At 45.1% G+C, this 21,799-nt stretch overlaps 1 protein-coding gene across 6 annotated transcripts in view; it reads left to right on the plus strand.

Moving 5' to 3' along the window:
* tenm2a (teneurin transmembrane protein 2a) overlaps positions 1-21,799 on the plus strand; it is a 237,722-nt gene that overhangs the window by 183,132 nt on the left and 32,791 nt on the right. For 4 of the 6 annotated variants that reach the window (XM_049585907.1, XM_049585909.1, XM_049585911.1 and 1 more), the window contains 7 exons: positions 630-868; positions 13,258-13,380; positions 14,841-15,067; positions 15,765-15,960; positions 18,925-19,026; positions 19,510-19,704; positions 21,184-21,384. In XM_049585907.1, the coding sequence (XP_049441864.1) occupies positions 630-868; positions 13,258-13,380; positions 14,841-15,067; positions 15,765-15,960; positions 18,925-19,026; positions 19,510-19,704; positions 21,184-21,384 (1,283 nt within the window). The remainder of the gene's footprint in view (positions 1-629; positions 869-13,257; positions 13,381-14,840; positions 15,068-15,764; positions 15,961-18,924; positions 19,027-19,509; positions 19,705-21,183; positions 21,385-21,799) is intronic. The other 2 variants (XM_049585908.1, XM_049585910.1) reach the window with 1 other exon arrangement.

The following is a 21,799-nucleotide window of genomic DNA, read 5'->3' on the forward strand; positions in this document are numbered from 1 at the left end:
TGTATAAATATATGTGAGAAAGAGTGAAGTAGCGGTAGGTTGAAGAAAAATTATAGCACGGGAAATGGGAAGAGGAGGGGAGGGAGAGTAGCAAAGGCGAAGGGTTGGGTGAGCAGGTGCAGCGATATCAGAGGATAATGGGTAATATGAGCAAAGGGATGATGGTTCAAATCCCTCTTTTATCCTCTCTCTGAGCTCTGACCTCACTGGGGCAACGAGGACAGGAAAGGGGGACGGCAGTGATCCTCTGAAACCATTGAGGGCAGAAACGAGGAACATCGTAAGTGGAGTGAGGCGAAGCGAGGGAATGGAAGGAGAAAAAAAGAGCAGAGCAGGTGGAGGTTAAAAAGAGACCTCGGACTGGAACGGGCTGAATTGGAGACACAATCAGTTCAAGGATGTTCAAACCCATATGGCAGGAAGGGTTCATTGGAAAGAGAAATTGGACAGAAGCTTGCACATATGTGACCCTGTCATCTGGCCTCTGACTGGGTATCTACTCCGTGTTTACTTCGCTACCAGAGCGATTTTTTTTAAACCACTTGTTTCGGCATTTAATAACATGAACATTTGATTCGTCTTTCCCTACCTGTGGAATGACCTTCTAACTTGTTTTTTTCCCTTTTCAGGCACTTCTTGTTCAAGACGTCATCAGGGACCACCCCTCTCTTCAGTAGCTCCTCCCCCGGTTACCCTCTGACCTCGGGAACGGTGTACTCTCCGCCACCTCGCCTGCTACCCAGAAACACCTTCTCCCGCTCAGCCTTCAAACTAAAGAAGCCGTCCAAGTACTGCAGCTGGAAATGTGCCGCGGTGACCGCCATCGCAGCTGCTGCCCTGTTGGCCATACTACTGTCCTACTTCATCGGTAAGTGATCACGCACTATTGTCCCTTGATCAGGATTTAAAGGAAAAAAAACTTTGGCATTTTTCAACCTGGACCCCCTTTTTTCCATGTTTGAAACTGGTCCAGAACTTAGAGAGAGCACTGCAGCCACAGCAGCAAAACAGGCTGCAATGTAACTCATAAGAGCAATAGTGCACTGTCAATTTATGTCACTTAAAAGTGCTCGTTTTTGCCACTGACAGGCTCAGATTGTTATAATAAGTGTCTGACAACATTATGGAAAGGACCCTACAGAGAAATTAAATGTTTTTCCTTACCTTTCGCTGGTCTGTTTGTTATTGTGACCAAGTCTCGCTCAAAGAGAAGTCTCATTCCGAAATATCCTGAGAGGTATCTTGTTGCAGGAGAACAACGGCAGAAACATTAGTGAGAGTTGAAGAGAGGAGGGCTGCCAAGAGTGTGTTGTGTTTGATATCAGAAAGCCTAGCTAGTATTATCTAAAAGATTTAAAGTGACATGGCTGAATATTTAGCTGATTTCAACATGTAGAAAAGTTCCCCAGATTTCAGAACAAGAGCACTTCTTGAGCGAGACTTGATAACACACACTAACAAACAGACTGGATCAGGAAAAAGTAAAGGAAAATGTTTAATTTCTCTGTAGGCTTTTTTCCATAATGTTGTCTGACTCCTATCATAACCATCTGACCCTGTCAGTGGTAAAAAAAAAAACAGTCCTCTTAGTGAACGTAAATTGATGGTAACAATTGTCCATGGGGATTACTCTGCTGGCTGGAGTGGTTTCTCTCAATACTGGACCAGATCCAGAAATTGTTGCCTCCATTAGTCACTTAGACGCAGGAACATGGGATAACATATTGAAGACCAAGAAAGACCAAGAAATCAGATCTCCCTCTGAAAGCCCCCATGCTTAGTCTCACACAAACATCTCTTTTAGTTCAGCGTGGTTAGCCCTGTTTGTTTCACCGTGACCCATAATACATGAACTTTGCTCTTATTTGTATTCATCCCAGACCACAGCAAAAAAAAAAGAAGTGTCAAGCTAACGGCCCGTTGTAAACACAAAGCAGATTCTCGAGGTGTGAGCTTTGTCACTGCAGCCTCGTGCTGCACTGTCAAAATCAGACTCAGCAGGAGCCCTGGCCTCCACTCGGCATCAGTAAACAGCCGGTCAGGCAGACAGGAAGATACATACACCACGGCATACTGGGGCTGTTTCCGCACGCAGGTATCAGTTAAGATAGGAATCCCTAACAGACCCAGCAGAGAAGTGGATGTTTTTCACTGATCTGAAGCCAATGCGCGATAGTCATACTTAAAGGAATGGCAGATACTCAGAGGAGAGCACTTACCGAGCACCTCGGGGGGAGATTCTGATGGCTGTCTACTGGTGGATCTGTCAGGAAGGGAGAGAGAGCATTTCTTTGAGTGTGTAGGAGTGTGTGTGTGGGCGTGGATTTTATCCCCTCTTGACCTCGTTCACCGGACAAGAGATTGCAAACCCCTGAGTTTGTGTGTGTGTGATAGACAGTAGAAAGTGGAGGCAGAGAAAATGTATGTTTGATTGTGTGTCTCTGTTAGTGTGTGTATGTGTGTGTGCGTGAGGAGGCAGATGTGTCACTGAGCCCTTGATTGGCCTCTTACCCCAGAGACCAGAGTCAACAGATGGGGGATCTGAGGGAACAGTGGCATCAGCAGAAAGAACAACCCCCTTATCTCCTCTACATACATTATTAATATAATTTTACATTATTTATAAATATATATATATATTTATATATACATCACCATCCATCTACCCATCTATAGTGAGTGTGTGTGTGTGTGTGTGTGTGTGTGTGTGTGTGTGTGTATCTGTATCTGAAGGCTTTATGCACCTCAGCATGCTCGCCGGGATGTGTCCAAATTGCATATGTGCACTCAAGTCTGTGCCTGCGTGTTCATACCCGTGTGTGTGTGTGTGTGCTTTGTGTACTCCCTCGGAGTGCCCTTGAGAATGGTGTGTGTGTCCTCCAGAGCAGATCAAGGCCCCTTGCCTGGGGCACACAGACAGATCCATCGTCTCCTGAGCTTTCACACTGCGCCGGACAGCCACATATGGAGCTCCGAAACAGGAGCGGGGAGAGGGAGGAAGACCTCCCCGCTGATACTTGAGGGCAGTGATGTGGTGGAGCACAGAAACTTACCGAAACCTTCCATCTTATTTTATTAGCAGCACTGGGGCTCACTCGGGGCTGTTATGAAAGAAATATTTGTTTTCATCGGAGGACTTGTAATTGTTAATAATATTAAGCTGATAAGGAACTAATGAGGAAAATAATTCAAAAATGTGTCTATTCCTGAGAACATAATTGCTTGCCTTATCCACATTTTTTTTATACCCACTACATCAATGTTAGTGCACCATCTGGGTACTTGCCAGATACATACAACTTGTTAACAGCATCGCCTGTCTGTCTTAATTGTTTGCATTAGCTTGTTAGCTGTACTAAGAAATGACTTTATTTATGGGAGCATTTATTTAAAAGAGACTGCCAGAGATGCTCTCCTCTTACAGTGTGAATATAATGCATAGTGTAATGGTGAATTTTTTTGAATGGGATTCAGTGAGCGAGGAGCTTGAGTTGCTAATAAGTTTTCCTTTAAGCTCCACTTTCTGTGTTTTATTATATGCCAAACGTCAGTGCTTTACCACCAAACTTAATTGTGCAAGTGGCTATAATTCGGTAAGCTGAACAAGGCTGAAATGATATTTTATTGTTATTACAGTATTACTTTTGCTAACTGTGGGGCCCCTTTTTCAGCTGTTGTAAGGAAATGTTTTGCTCTGGTGTTTTTGTCTGTGCTGAACAGAGCTGTAGCAGTGCTGCCAAGCCTGAAACCCTAGTGTTTACCTAGCTTTTTGTAGCGTTAATCGTGCAGCGAGTTTCAGTCGGAAGAGTTCACAGCTCATAAGGGGGATTTTGTAGTACCTTGTTTGTGTGTGTGTGTGTGTGAGAGAGAGAGAGAGAGCCCGGCACTCACTGGGGGAATTGTGCAGAGCACCCAGAGCCATGCAGCGTGAAGAGGACCCCTCTGAGGCGTCCGCCCAGGAGCCCGCTCATAAATTACACCAGGACACATGTGCCTGAGCAGCACTTTTCTTTTTGTGCGTGTGTGTGCGTGTGCACGAGCACTCCTTCCCTCAGAAGTACCTATAAGATGTGTGTGCGACAATGTGTGTGTCTGATTGCAAAGCTTTGAGGGTGTGCAGGCCTTCAAACAATTTTTTTTTTCTTCAGTGCTTCTCAAGGCCATAAATAAAGCTTCAGAAATTGCTCAACAATCTTGCAGAAACACACACACGTATGTGCACACACTGAGAACCTTTTAGGAAGGCTGGACTCAGCATGCTTCAGGGGCACAGTAGATGATATCTCTTTGAAGCTTATTCACTGTGTCCCACTGTTAAAAAGGAGTCATGGGGACGAGATACCATGGAATAAACATGTGCAGCTGTGTGCATTTATGTACAGGAATGTGTGTCTCTGTGAGTTAGAGAGTTTATTTTTATAAGAGGACAGGCAGTGAAATTTTCAGTTAAAGCATTTGGCCCCCAACTCCAGCAGAGTATGGCCTCATCTTTACGTGTGAAGGAATGACTGAACGGATGGAGGGAGGAGGATAAACGGGAGTGCTTGTTCTTCATTCCCCCGGCGTCTTGTTTGCTTGCTCCGCATGGAGCACCAGAGCCAAAGGAGAGGTGGTTGCTAGGATACAGGTGAACGGTTGGCATACAGGAGGGAAGACAGGTCCGTCATTGTGAACGGCAACCTGGAGAGAGCGAGATAGAGGAAGGCGAACGGAGAGGAAAAAAGAGAGGGGTGGAATAGAGTTGGAGCAGAGAGGGCAGAGGGGAAGGAGGGAGATGCGTCACTGTCAGCATGCAGCCAGAACATAAAGGGGAGAGGAAAAGGAGGATAGATGACTGGAGAGACGGAGGAGAGGAGGGCTGAGGCTGATATGTCACTGTTGGCGCCGTAAGGGATGAGAGAGCGAGATTGAGGAGAGGGGAATAGGAGAGGCGCGAGGTCTGTTGTTTGCACTGCCGGGGAGAGAAGGGGAGCTGCCGGGGAGGAGGAGCGGGAGTGACAAGACAGCCTGGTGTGGAGAGGAGAAACTGAGGGGAGGCAGAAGGAGGAGAGATGAAGGAGAGCGTGGCCTCCTGAGGTTCTGTCACCTGGAATAACTGTGGGACTAATGTCTCCTAATTGATCACAGCGAGCGGAGAACAGAGGGAGTGTGACAGAGAGAGGACAGGACAGAGGGAGACTGTGGAGGACAAGAACAGGGGGATAACGGGAAAAGAAGTTAGAGCAGATAAAAAGAGAAGAAGTCTCAAAGGATGTAAAATGTACAGAAAGGGAAAAAGGGAGACAGAAAAAGAGATGGATTGTGGTTAGTAAGGAGAGGAAAGGCTGGTTTGATACATAGATGAAAGATCGAGGACATGTCAGAGTCCAGGTGGACTGTTTTCACACACGCACCGCCCGTACACACACACACTGACACATACACACAGGTGTGCCCTTGACTACAACGACTAAACTTGCTTGCGGGTGCTGGTGTCACCTTTGCAGGGGTGCTCCGTGTGAATGTGTGCGTGTGTGTGATGGCTGAATTTGTCGGGCACAGTGGCATACTCCACATGGTATTGTCACCACTGATGAATGAGAGCACGTACACACACACATGCACACATGCACGCGCACACACAGACACAATGTATTTTTAGTCTTACTCCCAGCTCCCGTCTATTGATTAAACAGTCTCACGCATGCCACACACACACACGGAGACACACATGCACACACACTGTCATCGAGTGTGACCTTCATGCCTCCACGCCGACCACTTTCCATCCATCATTGTCTCGCTGTACCAGACTGATCACAATCGCTTACTGCCCATTCTTCCCAGTTATAAGTGTCTCACTTCAGTGCATTCATATCACTGCTCCCTTACATAATAACATGTTAATGATTTTTACTGCGCAAAGATATATAGCCCTGCCAAAATACACAAAGTATTATTCTAATCAAAGAGGTTTGCATTTTCCTAAAAACTTTGCATCTTTTTGTCATCCATCAGAATGTAGGGAGACGCATGCACTGCCAGAGTAATCATTTAAAAGCTGGCTTAAAAAACGGTGGCATTTCGGGAGAGTGTTACTCCATTTTGAACCAGATTACTTTCAGACCGAGTGTTATCTAATACACACCTGGTACACAGGTGCATAGGAAAATGAAATAATACGAAAGAAAGGGTTGAATTCCTTCACATCGTCGGCGAGAGTTTATTAAAGACACGTCGTTTCAGTCAGGGGCCTTTGTCAGGCATCAAATTCTCAATGTGAAACAACACATCTTTATATTAAAGCCCCGGGCTGTAACAACCAATCAAAGAGGAGAGCCAATTTTCAAAACACCTGAGACAGTTATCACATCGCACTGATTAAAAAAGGATCAGATCACTTTAAAACAATTTCCCCTTAGACTTTACGTCACCGTGCCTCCAAAATTAAATGTTTCCTGCCACAAAATATCACTGATTATCACATTTTACAATAAATAATCTCTTCCTGCAGCACTGATTAATAACGAGGCTCCCAGTTTATTTTGCTTGTGACCCTTTAAAGCCAAGCAGTGCCTCCGCTGTGGGTTGAAAGCATTCAACCAAAGACTAATGTTCTCTTCTTGAATTTCAATAGATTTTAGAAATAATGGAGGTGAAATTATTCATGTCACAATAAAGAAAGCAGAGCACAGAAAAAGTAATTAGTAGTTTTTGCAGCAGAAATATGATTTTTACTCCTCGTTCCTATCTTATTAATCATATCACAACTCAGCTTTATCTTGCGACCTCTTGGGGGGTCCCAACATAGAATTTGGGAGCCGCTGTCTGAGTACATGCTTCAAGTAATAAAACATGAAGAGAAAAATTGGGAGGAAATGCAAATGCATTGCAGACTGAGTTTAAGATTTTTTTAGTTTTGGCCCCATTTTTGGTTTAACACCATCTACCAGTGATCCATTATTGCAAGCTGTTCAGCCAAAGTTTGACGTCCCCCTCTTGGGTTGCTTTATTTGAATAGTTTTTAGAGGCTTGAGGAGTTCTGCTGTTCTTTATTCTGCAATAAAATAGGCAACGTTTTGACAAAAATCTGAAAATGCATGTTTTGAAGGCAGATATATGACTCTTTTCCCACGTCTTTCCTACCTTTTTAATCATGTCGCAGCCTGTCACATTTTTCTTTGCGACCCCTTGGGGAGTCTCAACCCACTGCCTTAGTACTTGCCTTTGGAAATGGAAAAAAAAAAAGAAAAGAAAAATGAAGACAAAATTCAGACATGCTGCTGATTATGTGTCAGAGTTGTTAACACTTTTATATTATTATTATTTTAAAGAGAGTTTCTCATTTTTAAGGTGAACTGATGTCTACTAGTGACCACTTATCACAGTTTTAGTAATGTTTCTTTCTTTTCCTTGAAGATACTATTCATTTCACATTTTTAAAAATAAAGATTAAATAAAAATCAGAAAATTATATGCTTTTGGAGCAGAATTGTGCTTCTTTTTATTGTTATTGTTAATCATCTCTGGAAGAAAAAAACAGGGAGAAAATGCTAATTTTTACCTTTTAATCCAGTGAAAAAGTTTAAAAGAATTTTCATAATATTAATGATTTTTTTTTTATCTCACCTTTTTAAATAAGAAACAAAAACAGTGAGCCCCAGAGTACGTGTATGGACTGTCTGCTCAAGTTGTATTAGACCTGCAGGTCTCACAATGTGGCTGCTTTCCAAACCACAGCTCCTTGACCCCAAAGTCCCCTCTCACTCTGCATGTGGCTTCCCTTCTGCTGATCCAAGGTGGAACAGCGAGAGGTCAGGATGTGTCGCTCATGCCAGTGTGGCTGTGTGTCCATATACATTTGGAGTGTGTGTGTGAGTGTGAATGTGTGCTGAGGTGAGGGCATATGGTGAATGCAGGAACCTGGGCATAAGGATCAGACATGGAGCGTGTGTCCGTAGCAGCAGGGCCTGTCGTACTGATAAAGGTTAGGATCTTACCACACGCTGCCAGTCCAGGAAAAGGCCAGGGCATGGCCAGGACCAGGGACAAGTTGCTATACCATCTGCACCAGAGGGATAAATGGGTCATCTGCACTGGCCAGGTGATACAAAGCAGGGTGCACACTTGTTCAGACGGCACATGGTGGAAACATCAATGTTAATCCCTTGACTTTCTGTTTGTATACATAGAGTTTTTGCACGTGCTTTGGAGGATATATTGTATGCTTTGATGTGTGCATAAATGCAGAATTTGCATGTTTACGGACATCTTTGCTGAGTGCCTGCATTGGCGTGCATGGGCTCATTTCATTCATTTATTTCCTCATTCATTTATTCATTAGTGCGGGTCTTATCTGGGCCCAATCGTTAGTCCAATTAGGCCCATGGTGCTTCACTAGTCCTGTATTCGAAACAGGAGATGGATGAAGGCAAAGTGAAAGAAATCACTGTCCTCTCTTCTCCTCTCTCCGTCTCTCATTTTCTTTCAGTGTCTCCGTCTCTTGGCCTCCAGAGCGTACTCTTCCTTCGTCTTTCTTCCTCACTCGTTCTCTCTCGCTCTCTGATCTGTGATAAGATAGCATAGTTCCTCATATCCTGTTTCTAATACAGATCGATGAGAGGGAAAGGGCCGAGGTAGGGAGGGATGAGACGAGGCAGAGTGGGTTGATGTGGAGAAGAGAAGGCGCGGGGAGGGGAGGGGAGTGGAGGGGAGGGGGTCAGGGTAGAGATATCTGAAGAGGAAATGAGGATTCAGAAAGGAGGACATTACTCAGATTCACATCTCTTTTCATTTAGCCCATCACACACATGCATGCACACGCACGCACACACACACACACACACACACACACACACACACACATGGCTACATCTGCGTCGGGCCGTCTCAATATTTCAGTGCCAATAAGGAAGCCATTTCTGCTGTGTGATTGAGTGAGCTGCCGTTTCTCTGTGCTATAGACACTGTTTTGCAGGTGGGAGCTGCGAGGAAAAACTCACATAACCTTTTGTGTTGCAGTCAATTACAGTTCAGTTGCATCAGCTGGGTGAGGAGGTCCCGTCGGGGGTTGCAGTGTGTGTGTGTGTGTGTGTGTGTGTGTGCCCGCGTGCGCACATGCACTTGTTGTTAATACTGTGCAATTTATAAGCATGCATACGCAGATACACACACACACACACACACACACACACACACACACACACACTCAGAAGCAGACAAATTGTCTCTCTCAGTGTCTATGACCCCCAAGGGCAGCAGCCAACCGCCGCCCCCGTCCCTCTGTCTGAGACTCTAAATGATCTCAGCAAGCAGCGCCTTCAAAACTTAGCTGAGAGAGAAGGCTGCTTTATTTATAGACTACATAAGTGGATATTGTGTGGTAAATTCTAAGAAATATCCCAAATGGCCTGAATATTGAGAACCTGAGGCTGCACACTGCTTTTTCCTCAGCCTCTCCCTCCGTATTAACACTGCACCCCTTTGCCGCAGAGATGGAGAAGAAGGTGGTACAGCAAGATACAGGGCGTTTTCTCGGGTGGCTGCTTTTTGTGCATGTGTTTGTTGTGGACAACAAAATGTCTACCAACTCGCTAAATGAGGGCCGTGGAGATGGGGGGGTTGGGAGGGAGAGGAGGCAGGGAAAAGGCTTCCTAAACCAATTAGCAGCCAGGCCGAGGATGGGGGGCTGGTCTCAGCTACAATTACCGCCCTAATTGAGGTCAGAGTTGTTAATTTAGTGGTGAATTAGAACAGTTAATATGCATTTATCAGGACGGCCAGGGGAGATGGCAAAGAAAAAGTGTGTTGCCCATGTGTGTGTGCGTGCATACACTTGTGCTCTCTGTGTAATCTCAGTTGCATTGCAAGAGATTACGCACAAAACACGCAAGAGGCCATTCTCTGCCTTTGGTGCAATTAGAAGCAGCGCAATTGGTTCAATGGGAGATGCTGCCTTTTAAATAGGCAATGATATGGTTGAGTTGAGGCAGAGAAGGGTGAGAGACACAAGTGCACAGCGGAGGAAAGCAAGTGAGAGAGGTAGAGAGTTTGCACAGTTGGAACATGTTCCAGAGAACAGAATGATGATGATACAATATTTTCCAGTCAGGGGACAGTCAGTGCACAGTCTGCCTACAAAGTCACCTTTCTCCATCTCTGCCGCTCTCCTTTTTTCCCCTCTCATGCAGAAATCCATTTGCACCCTTTAACTCGGAGACGTATAAATATTTCCCAAAACACACGTAGCCTACACATGGGCATTGTATTTCTGTCTGATTGCCTGCGTCGAGAACCACTTACTGTCAGAGGATGAATCACGACCATCTTTTTCTTACCCAACCAGTCAACGAATACAGGGCCACTCATCCCTTAAATCTTTCCTCTCCACTTGCCATCTTCTTCTCCCTTTCTCACTACATCTGTACAGGCCCTTATTCATCTCTTCCTCTCTTCTCTGCAACATCATCTGGTGCCTGTTTTCCTGCTCTTTTTTTTAATCCTCGGGGGATTTTATGTGTTCTTTAATATTCTCTCAGTTCTCGCTGTCCTCCAGTATTCTCTCTGTTCCTCTCCCTTCTCCCGCTCTCCTCCTCTCTGCCGAGGTTCGGCGGCACAGTTTCTTCAAGAGCTCCTGACCCCCGTCTCCGAGCCCGGCCACCACCTCCTCCTTTTCATCTGCCTTGTCCCTCTGTCCAATCAGTCCGTCCTTTTTTTGTTTTGTTTTCCGTCACAGGATCACGTGTGCTGCCGCTGTTTCAGATGCTGTCTTTTGCAGATGATACTGGCAAGCACTTTGCCTCTCTGAATTATGCATCGAGATTACATAAAAACCTCTTGAAGCAAAAGATCTATTTTTAATCCAACTCGTTTGCTTGTTAAACCTGCTTCTCTGTGATCTTTCCGTGTGTGTACATGTGTGTTTGTGTATGTGTGCGTGTGTTAAAATGAACATGACTAAGAAGACAGAGATTAAAACGGAGGAGCACAGCCCAAGTCAGACTATCTCTCTTGTTCTCCTTGCGTCTGTCAGTGGAATTCAATTCAGATAGGCATTATTGGCATGGCATTTAATAAAGCCTTCCAATGCAGCTTGAAAACAGTAATTACGGCAATTATGATCCGAAAAGAAAATGCTTAAAATTATGGCAACACAAAGCTAAATACATCAATTTCAGCAGTTTCATTTTGGCTAAAATTACACCCTAACAAAGTTACAAGTGTTGTTAAAATGAGGGATGGTGCTTGTAAAGAGAATGATAACAAGTGTCTCTCTTTGTCTCTGTCTTTCCTTCTCCCGCTCTCTCTGTCTCTCCTCCTGCTCTTTGTGTTGCTGCAAAGAAACCTGTTGACAAAGCACTGGCTTTTGTGCTCTTGTCGCTGAGGAGTAAGAGTGCCATCTATTGGTCAACTTCTCACAGCCAGCCGTAGAAACACAAAAAAAGAGGACAGGAAAAAGCTCATTCGGGGAAACCGCACATGTGCACCGACCCTCAAACACACACACACACACACACACACAATGAACAGCCATACACAATAAGCTCGCTATAGGGCTGTCTGATGTGTTCTTGGGGATGACCTAGATTGAGAGCACCGTCACAATAGACTCACTATTGCTTACTGTCTCCTGCTGATTCAATAGGTAATCTTTCCATCGACTGCTTCCCATGATACCATCTCTTTTCGTGCGCATGGGGCTGAATGTGTGCGCAGATGCATGTCGGCGTTATCTACAAGGAAGGACAGGCAAAGATAAGAAGAAAAGACTAAGAAAAAAAGGGGGGAATTAAAAGAAAAAAAGGGAGAGGGATGAAGGTCAGCGTGATGAGAGAGGAGAGGGCAAGAGGTGGATATAAGATAGAAGAGACAGAGGAGGGAGGAAGGACACTGTAGTTTCTCTGCTCCTCTCCCCTCTCGCTCCGTCTCTCTTGTTCTCCACACCAGCCCCCCCATGAAAAATAAAAAAGAGCTGACAGTGGAGGCCGGGCAGCAGCCGAGGTGTCAGCGCTTTCCTTTGACCAGGAGCGAGGGAGGGGAGAAAGAGGGAAAGAGAGGAAACATAAAAAGGAAGAAACAAAGAAACAGATAGAGGGGTGGGGGGAGAGGGAGATGGGACATTGGGGGGGTGAGAATGAGTCTGCCCTGGCAGCAATTCCTAAAGCCGCATCTTCTTTTCTTGCAACTTTTACACTCATCCCTGTATGTGTGCAAAAACTGGGCAAGTGGAGATAGAATTTGACAAGAGGGAAATTGATTCCCAGGCTTCAGATGCAGGTGTTATAAGGCTCATGTGGTGGGGATCAGGCCATTGCTGAGAGGCATGCAATAACACCTACATAATGCATTGTACACAATCATGCATCCAAGCCATGTGCATCCTGTAAGCTCCCATCACACTCCTCATGTATATACAACCCTGCAGGTGCATTGTGCCCTTTTTATAACATATTTTAATAAATGTTCAGACATGAACAAATGATGCATCCTGAGTTTTTCTACTCGGGAGATTGTTCAAAAGCATTAGAGAGATTAAAACAATCATTTGACACAAACCAGTCACAAAAGAAAAATAAAAGAATCACAGAATTTACACTTTTGTGTACAGTAAGGTGACTGTTTCCGTATATGTAGTTTTTTTTCCTGCTGTTTCCTCTCTCCTGTATTTTTTGGGGGGGGGAGGCGTCGCTTGGCAGCAGGCTAAGGAGGGAAGAGACACGAGGAGAGTAAAGAGCTGACAAAGTGAAGAGCGAACACACTCGAGCAGTCTTATACCACCAGCACACAATAACACAACAGAGGACAAAAGAAGAGGAGAAGGGAAAGGAGAGTCATAGAGCGATCTCTTCAGAGAGCAATCTGTCACTTGCTCTCCGTGAGATGGTGTAAAGGCTTCCAAATAAAAGCAGGAGACGCTGTCAGGTTGAAAGAAGATTGCGGGAGGTTAGGGGTAAAGAAAGCGCAAGAAAGAGAGATCTTTAGGGTTTTTTAATTGTCTGTTTTGTACGACAGTTTCTGTGCTGTAGGTTGCCACTTTGTTAACAGTGTTTTTGATTGATACGCAAAAGCAGCGTTCCATAAAAGCTGCACCGGTTGCCGTATAAATGACAGATCAGACTTAGAGGTTTGGCCTTCCTGTGTTTCTGTGGCTTGATGAGCTTTCAAGTGTGGCTTTTTTTATATACCCAGCTTGTAGACAATCCGCCGTTCAAGTCATATGTCCTTACACTGTCTCCCTCCCTTCTCTTTCTCTCTCCCTCTCCGCCCCTTTGTGTGCAGCGATCAACTTGCTAGGTTTGACATGGCAGCTGAAGCCATCCGACGGCCCTGTGTTAAACAACGGACTGGGAGCTGGCTTGCCTGTCAACAGTGACGTGGCCACGCTGCCCTCTGGAGGCAGAGGTATGAACTACAGCACACACAGACACACACACACCCCCTCATATAAGAATTGACACGCTGCATGCAGAGTTACAAGGCAAAACTCAGGCCTGGAAGGCATACAGCCTGCTCTCGAAAGGATAATGCTGGGGATATTCATATTTTCTTATTGTCAACACATTCCATGAAAAGACCCAAAACAACAATGGATTAACCTACTTGGATGTATTGTATGTGTATCCAAAACGTGATATAGCTTTCCCTTCTGTGCCACAAAGCTCCATTGTCGTCCAAAACACATCAGGTCACTTCATTCTTTCATTACGATGAGCATCAGCACTGTACTTTGTTCTGACTCAATGCCACATACAGAGTTCTGGTACTGTAAATACTTAGCAGCATGCCAAAAGTGTGTTACTCCACTGCTGAAAATAGTCCCCAACAAATGCAGTATTTCCTCCTAAAATAAAGCCATATATTTTTGATGGATGGATGGTGGAACAAATTGTCCACAGCCAGGGTAGGAAAGTCAGAAAGTATTAAAGGACATGCTAGCACATTGTCGGATTTGTTGAAAACAAGAAAAATACAGAATAGCGCCAGGCCTGTCTTCTAAGGCTTTTAAATGCAGCGTCTGCTGTGAGTAACATACTAAAACAGTCCAATAGATTTTTTTCCCCCCACCAGAACAGGCTCAAACCAACTATAATATTTTCATAATTCATGACACAGTACTGGCTGTGCTATCAGTATGTGCTGTTTAACCACTCCGCTGAGTTGTGTCGAGCTAGGTTTATCGTCTCAGTGAGAAGCGAGGTAAAACACCAACTGCCTCACCCCCCTCCCTCCCTACTCTCTTTTAAGGCCCCCATGCGGCTCTCTATCTATTCTTCTTTCACTCGCTCGATCTCGCTCTGTAACACACACAGCATGTACTATAGGTACGTGTGGGCTGCTGCTCTGTGTCTGTATTCTGTATTAATGAGAGGACTGTTGTGTTGTGTTCCCCAGCCGTCTAGGCCAGATGCTGCTGTTGTTCTTCTCATTGTTACTTTTATTTCTTCGCTATTCTGCACACAAATGCACACACACACAAGCACGCTCAGTCTTTTTCTGTCTGGGCCCCAGAACTCTGCTGTTAGATGACTGACCTGATTGCAGGATGCTGTGTGTTTCGGCGTGCGCGCCTGTCTGCTTGGAAAGCTCTGCCCTGCAGTTCCATTAGCCCGCTCTCATTTGAGCCCAGATAACAAAGTCCACAGCCTTGCGGGCTTTGACACAAAGGCATCATTTTGCACCCCAGCGTCACATGCAACAACACTCGTTTTAACGTAAACTTTGGGCGCACAGTTTGCAGAGCTAATGGTGCTCGTCCTCTGCTATTCAATGACCATGAATTTTTATAGCAGCTCATTTCCAGTAAACTGTGATGATTAACTATTGACTCTCCCAATCGATGCTTTTAATCACAGATTATGCAGTTTCTTTTCCCCTCGCTCCAGGTCCGTGGGCAGGCCGGAACAGCAGCATAGACACTGGCAGCATCGAGGTCGGGAGGCGGGTGACCCAAGAAGTCCCTCCAGGAGTGTTTTGGAGGTCCCTGCTCCACCTCAGCCAACCCCAATTCCTGAAGTTCAACATCTCCCTCGGCAAGGACGCTCTGTTCGGAGTGTACATCCGCAAGGGTCTGCCTCCCTCACATGCACAGGTAAAAACCTGGCACTGAGTGCAAACAAGATTCTACATCTTCTACACCTGTAGGGTAAAAGGCTAATCACACAGAATTATAATTTTATTCATTAGGAACACATTATCTTCATATTGATCAGCTAAAATGGAGAATGCATTAAAAAAACTTGCTTGCGTCATGGGACATTTTAAAATTAATTTGTGATTCATTATATTAGTTGTTTGAAAAAACTCATTTAGTCTAAGATTTACACTTAATTAAATTTCACAGTAATGTAACTTTTACTGCCTCTTATTAATTAGAAACTACTCAATTAACAGCAGATTTGATTTGTAGAATGGGATAATTGCATCCGGATAAGCGTTGCCTGCCTGACCTGACTTAAGCTGGTAAAGACCATGAAGTTGTGGCTTCTGTGCAGCAGTAAAAAAAAAAAAAAAAAAAAAAAAAAAAACACTCTCTGCGGTCTTTCCAGAAGCCCAAAGAGAATGACAGCCCTCAAGGATCTCCCTGTTGCATGTTTCATGCTTCCCTGGCAATTTCCAGCCGCGCTTACTCCCCCCATCTTTTAATCTTCCTGCATATACAACTATTGGTCATTTTTCAAAGTCTAAAAAGTGCCACTGCAGCACTTTATAGTTGAATCATAGATTTCATACTCGCGTTCTCACCTCCGTTCAACCCTGCACTTTCTCTCCCTTTCTCTCTCCTGCAGTATGACTATATGGAGCGCCTGGACGGGAAGGAGAAGTGGAGTGTGGTCGAGTCTCCGCGGGAGAGGAGGAGCATCCAAACTGTGGTCCTCAATGAGGCGGTGTTTGTCCAGTACCTGGACGCCGGTGCCTGGCACCTGGCCTTCTACAACGACGGTCGGGAGAGAGAGACGGTTTCCTTCAGCACAAATGTCATGGGTAAGAGGGAATCAGCATGTGTGGTGTGGGTGGAGGGAGGGAGTAAGGTGGAAGAGGGAGAGGCAGGTTGGGAGGTAAAATGAGATTAAGCACCAGCATTTAGGAGATGGAAGGAGTACGGAGACAAGGCTATTCGTTAGCAGTGACACTGATTTAAAAGAGTACTCCACCAATTTAGCATCGCACTCTTACAGCATAACACTGTCGAACTCATAATGGATTTTTTTTTTTTTTTTGTACGACTAAAAATTATCTTTTTTATTCCACCCATTCTTCTTTGTCATCAAACTCTGGTCCCTACATTACCCACAGTGCAACTTGACTGCTGACATTTTGCTTATAGATTCAGGCACACTAAGCTAATAGTGACTGTAGCCTCAAGCAGAGATGAGGAGCAGACTAGAGCCCTGCGTGGGACTGTTCTCCTAATACTGCTCCTGCCTGCTCCCACAGAGTGTGTTATCTATTCCCGCCTATTCCTGCAGGGTGTGTGTCAGCTCTTGCCCGCACCCGCAAACATTATGACCATACATCCCCACACAGTAGATTGATTATCAATAGACTGAGTCTTTTCCCGTCTCTCAGGGAAAACATGTTGTTTTATAGTGGCATTAAGAAAAATGAGGAAAGGCACACCTGTCGGTAATAAGTAGCAAAACTGGTACAAAATTACATTCATAATTGCAGTTATGCTGGTTTCTCTGGGATTCAGGTTATTATTATTATCTGTAATATCTCTCCAAATGTCCAACTTGCCTTGTTTTTCTTCTGTATCATAATTTCCTACTTTTATCTTCTTTTCCACTTCACTTGTTGACTTATCCATCCATCATGTTAATTGATCTCTGGGACCCCAACTTTTTTTTTTTTTTTTTTTTTTTTAAATTTGATCACTCACTCCCACCCGTGAGATTTGTGTTCCATGGGATCCAGTGCAGTCCACTACAGCAGACTACAAATGTCTGACAAACTCTCTTCTCTTTAACTCCACAGCCCCAACCTTAAACTTGTAGTCTTCAGCCCCAATGTATGCTGACTCAAGTGACATCACTTGAGGTACTTTATCAGACTTTGAAATGCTCCCCCTGGAGCCACTACAGGCTTCTCAGCCAGCACTGGATATTAATACAACGTCAGAAAGACAGTAGAGTCTTATGTCTGACAGACGTTAAATTTTATTTAAGAGAAAATTGGGTTGACAATATTTTAAATGTATAACAGCATCAGAATTTCATGTTGTGTGGACGTTAACATTGTGACATTTTGCAGACATTGGGTTTTGGTTTTCATACATAATGACAAAATGTCATTATTCTACATTAAGATGACATTGGCACGAAACGCTTGGAAGACACTGGGTTTGGTTACTTAACAACACTACCTAGATGTTGTCCTGACATTTTATTTTGGCCACCCAACAGCACAACTTAAATTCAACCAAATATCTAATGGTGTTGTTGGCTAGCGAGTTCCAAGACCTGTAAAGACCTGATGTGTTAAATTGGTGGAGTTCCCCTTTAAGAAGGACATGGAGGCATTTTAGTCTGATTTATTCCCCAATTTGTCAAAGACTTTACACATTCACAGGGTGCAAAAACACTCACAGCAGCATGTGCACAATGTTGCCACTAGCAACACGACCATAGCAACATTTTCAAGTAGGCAGGACCACTTAGTGAGTTGAAAGATTTTGTGTTTGCCAAATCGTAGTAGGACAAATTGACAGTATGCATTCAAAAACAAAACACAACTTATTATATCAGAAGGTGTAGTATCACTTCCATGGTGTTTGTGCATGTGTGAAAAGGATAAAGACGCATCCAAATAAAATACTTTCCTGTATATTGGATGTTTTCGGGACCTGAAACAGCGCCCCAGATCATTTCAATTGTGTTGGAGGCATGAGTGTGAGAACAAGGGGGAAGGATAGAAAGAGTCAAGCCGAGTGAAAGAATCCTTCACTGTCAATATCTGGCGGTAGTGCTTTCAGCAGTAGGAGTGGTAGAGAGAGGGAGAGGGAGAGGCAGAGGCGGCGAGGGCAGAATTAGAGTGAGTAGTGAGAGGGGGAGCTGGAGGAGAGACATAATGGTGGGGGCAAAACCAGAATGGAGTGAAGTGGAGTGAAGGATGGGAGAAGGAGGAGCTGAAGAGGGGGAGTAAAAGAGAGGGTGGCATTAGGGTAAGAGGGAGACACGGGGCTTAGATTTGGGGGGGAAATGGCTGAGGACAGAAAAAGAGGGAGGAAGTGTTAGAGAGGAAGGCAGTGCGGATGGGCTGAGTCATGCTTTGTGTAAGAAGAGTGGAAGCTGGAAAAAGCCCGAGCGAAGGAGGAAGGGACGGATAAAAGTCCAAAATGCCTCCTTGTCATTAGCATCGACCCTGTTTCTTCCCACCAAACTGCTCTCTTCTTGTAAGTGGGTTAAGAGGCACTAAAAGGTGGATAGAGCACTGAAGTCATGTGCGCGGACAGCCTGACACACACGACTAAAATCTGCCTAGTTGCACCAAACAACCACACCTGAATGAAGTATTTATGACCTCGGTGGGGCTGGAGTGAGGAGTAAACAACCAAAACCAGTGCCAGAATACAGGGAAGAGGAGGGGTGAAAGAGTAGCAGAAGGGTTCAAGGCTGTTTGTGCAATGCAGGGGGGCACTCTTCTTTTCTCATACAGTTTGCAGAGAAATGATAGATGGGTTAACGATGTCTCCAGGAATGTTTTAAAATGCATTCTCCCCACAATATGAAAAATACAATGAAAAGGAATGCAAGGAAACTTGGAGGAGGGCACTTACTTTTTGATGTCTGTGAGACTGCGAGACTCCGAGCGCCTTGACTCCATTTGTAGTATCTTAAAGAACGAAAGGTGCCAATGATTTAATCGAATGCTTTGATGCTTGCCATCTCTCACCCCCCCCTCTCCCTCCCCTCTTTCCCCTCTCTCTGTCTCACTTTGTCTTCACAGATTCAGTGCAAGAGTGCCCGCGCAATTGCCATGGTAACGGAGAGTGTAATTCTGGTGTGTGCCATTGCTTCCCAGGATTCCACGGCATGGACTGCTCCAAAGGTATTAGCTGCTTTACAAATGTGTTTCTTCTGTCGTTAAAAAATTGTTGTCATTCCCGCCGTCTAATTAGACGAGCGGGCACATTTCGGCTCCGTGCAGCGAGCGGCGAGGATTAGGGAGCAGTAAGATGGCTGCGTGGCCTTAGGTGGAGCTGAGACAAGATGACTGATGATGAATGGCAGCTCCCCCAGCTAACGTCTCCCTGGCTCTGTGCTCACCTGGGATAGACAGCTTTGATGAATAGTTTAGTTACCTCTGCCTGTAATTACTCTTCATGTCATTGCCACTCTCCAGCCCCTTAACCACTCTATTCGCCTTCTGCACGCTCAAGTGTTGGTGGGGTTAGGCGGGTGTGGGTGTGTGTGAGTGGATGTCGTGACTTTTCACTGCTTTGAGAATCTCTAAAAATCTTGCTAATTGTTTTGCTTTTTTCATGCGCATGGTTTGATCTCTCCCCTTTCCCCCCTTTCTCCATTTCCCCAGCGGCGTGCCCAGTGCTGTGCAGCGGCAACGGCCAATACGACAAGGGCTCCTGTGTGTGCTACAGCGGCTGGAAGGGACCCGAGTGTGATGTCCCCGTCACACAGTGCATCGACCCTCTTTGCAGCGGCCACGGCACCTGCACCGACGGCAACTGTGTGTGCTCTATCGGCTACAAAGGGCAGAGCTGTGCAGAGGGTGAGAGGAGTTAACAGCACGGTGTTCCTCAAGGATGTGTGATGGTTTAATGTGTGTCAGCCGTTTATGACTGCCTGCACTTGTGGGTTCCGACAAGTCCGAGCAGTTATTTTGAGAGAAACATGAATGTTTGCACCACAACAAACACACCTCACACACCCACAGACTCACACACGTCTAACTCCAGTTAGACAGCTCATCATGGCATAATCTTACTCTGACTGAGTGTCCGTTCTCTCCATATATACAGATGAAGTATGATACCGCAGCCAGACACATCAGAGATTTTATTAAGGGATGAAATTGCTTCTATTGATCCTTGTTAAGAAGGATCAGGCCGCCACATTCTCGGTTGTCAGAAAGATAGAAAGTGAGAGAGAGAAAAAAAAAGAGAGGTATAAGGGATGGAGGGGGAGTCAGGGCAGCAGTGAGAGGTGAATATGTATGGAAAAAGAGCAAATTGGAAAAGGAGGGAGAATAGAGAGCGCGGTGTGCCGAGGGTGAAGATGAGGAGAGGGGAAGAAAGACAAAGGGAAGAAAGGAGAAGAGTGACAGACAGACCAAAGTCAAGACACAGGGCCGGAGAACAAGGTCAGCATTTTCTCCTCTCCTTTTTTTTCTCTCCATCTCCCTCTCATCTAATTTTTTCCCTTCTCCTCTGGTCTCAAATCTGATATTCATCACAGCAGAGTCCCTCAAACAATTTACCTGGAGTGCCAGCGACATGAAAATCGATAACTGTGATCCGCCGTTTCTGCCAGGCAAACAGAAACTGAGGGCTGAGGTTATGTGCGAGTGCGTTCTTTTATGAATGTGTGTGTGCATAGGGGTGCTATGGGGTCAATCATGCCTGAGGAGAGGGAGGAGGAGGGATGAGAGAGGTGTCAGACAAAGAGGACGAGGGGAGAGAGTGAGAGAAAAGTGGGAGCGACCGGGACGGAGAGGGGTGGGTGGGCTTTTTGCCGGGAGGAGGTAATTTGTCAAATTGGTTTTCACTCACTGCTTGGACTCAGAGCTGCCTGTCAACCTGGCAGACTGACAGTGTCAGATTCTCCCCTATGTATTAGCGCGTTGGCACATACACATTAATGCATACGCACGCTCATGCGCACAGGCGAGCGCTCACACCAAATAATGTGTTAGTGAGACTCGCTGCTCTTTCAGAGTGGAACACATTTGCTGCTATGCCCCAATTATAGACTCAGCTATTCATTATTGTGTGCTTTAATTGCCTTAGTAATATGTCTGGTAATATTTTCTTTTGTTTCATTATCATTTTGTATACACAAAGAAGAAAAAAATGTCACGTCTCTTTAAAAAAAAAAAAAAAAAAAAATCACAGTATTTAATTTGTGTCCAACATCTGCTCTGATGTGACATTTTCTAGCTTGTGCTGGTTTTATTCATTTAGTTTTTCCCTGTTTTTTTTTTTTTTTTTTTTTTCTCTCCTCACATCGGTGTATCTCTGGCTTAATGCAGTGGATTGCCTGGATCCGACATGTTCCAATAATGGCATCTGTGTGAATGGGGAGTGCCACTGTAAGCCAGGCTGGGGAGGGCTCCACTGCGAGCTGCCCAGGGCCCAGTGCCCAGACCAGTGCCATGGCCACGGGGCCTTCATACCAGACACCGGGCTGTGCAGCTGTGACCCCAACTGGATGGGACCTGACTGCTCTATGGGTAAGTACGACTGCAGAGCTGCTCCTGCTGCAGTAAAGCAGAGTACAAATGGAGCTCAGGGTGCCATAGTCAGAAGAAAAGGGCTACTGACTACCCATTGTCCAGACATATTTTGTGGTCTCCTAGGATACATGGCTAATTAGTTTAGCATTTTATTTAATACAGCTTTGGTTTTCAAACTGTGTTTGGCTGAAATCTGCAAAGCCACAAACAATACAACTCGCTCAGAAATAGGAAACAGCAACTGTTGTATTATCGAAGCCAAATTGGAATAAACAGGAACAAAATGTGACAAGTTTTTACTGTCAAGGCTATATAAAATCATCTCTCTCAGTGACAGTATGGTTATGACAGCTTTTTGCGATTATCAGGGTGGTGCTCAAATTCCAAAATTGGCCAAGCAAGGAACTTTTAT

The sequence above is a fragment of the Epinephelus fuscoguttatus genome, linkage group LG9, assembly GCF_011397635.1.
Source record: "Epinephelus fuscoguttatus linkage group LG9, E.fuscoguttatus.final_Chr_v1".
In the NCBI taxonomy this organism is placed as follows: Eukaryota; Metazoa; Chordata; class Actinopteri; order Perciformes; family Serranidae; genus Epinephelus; species Epinephelus fuscoguttatus.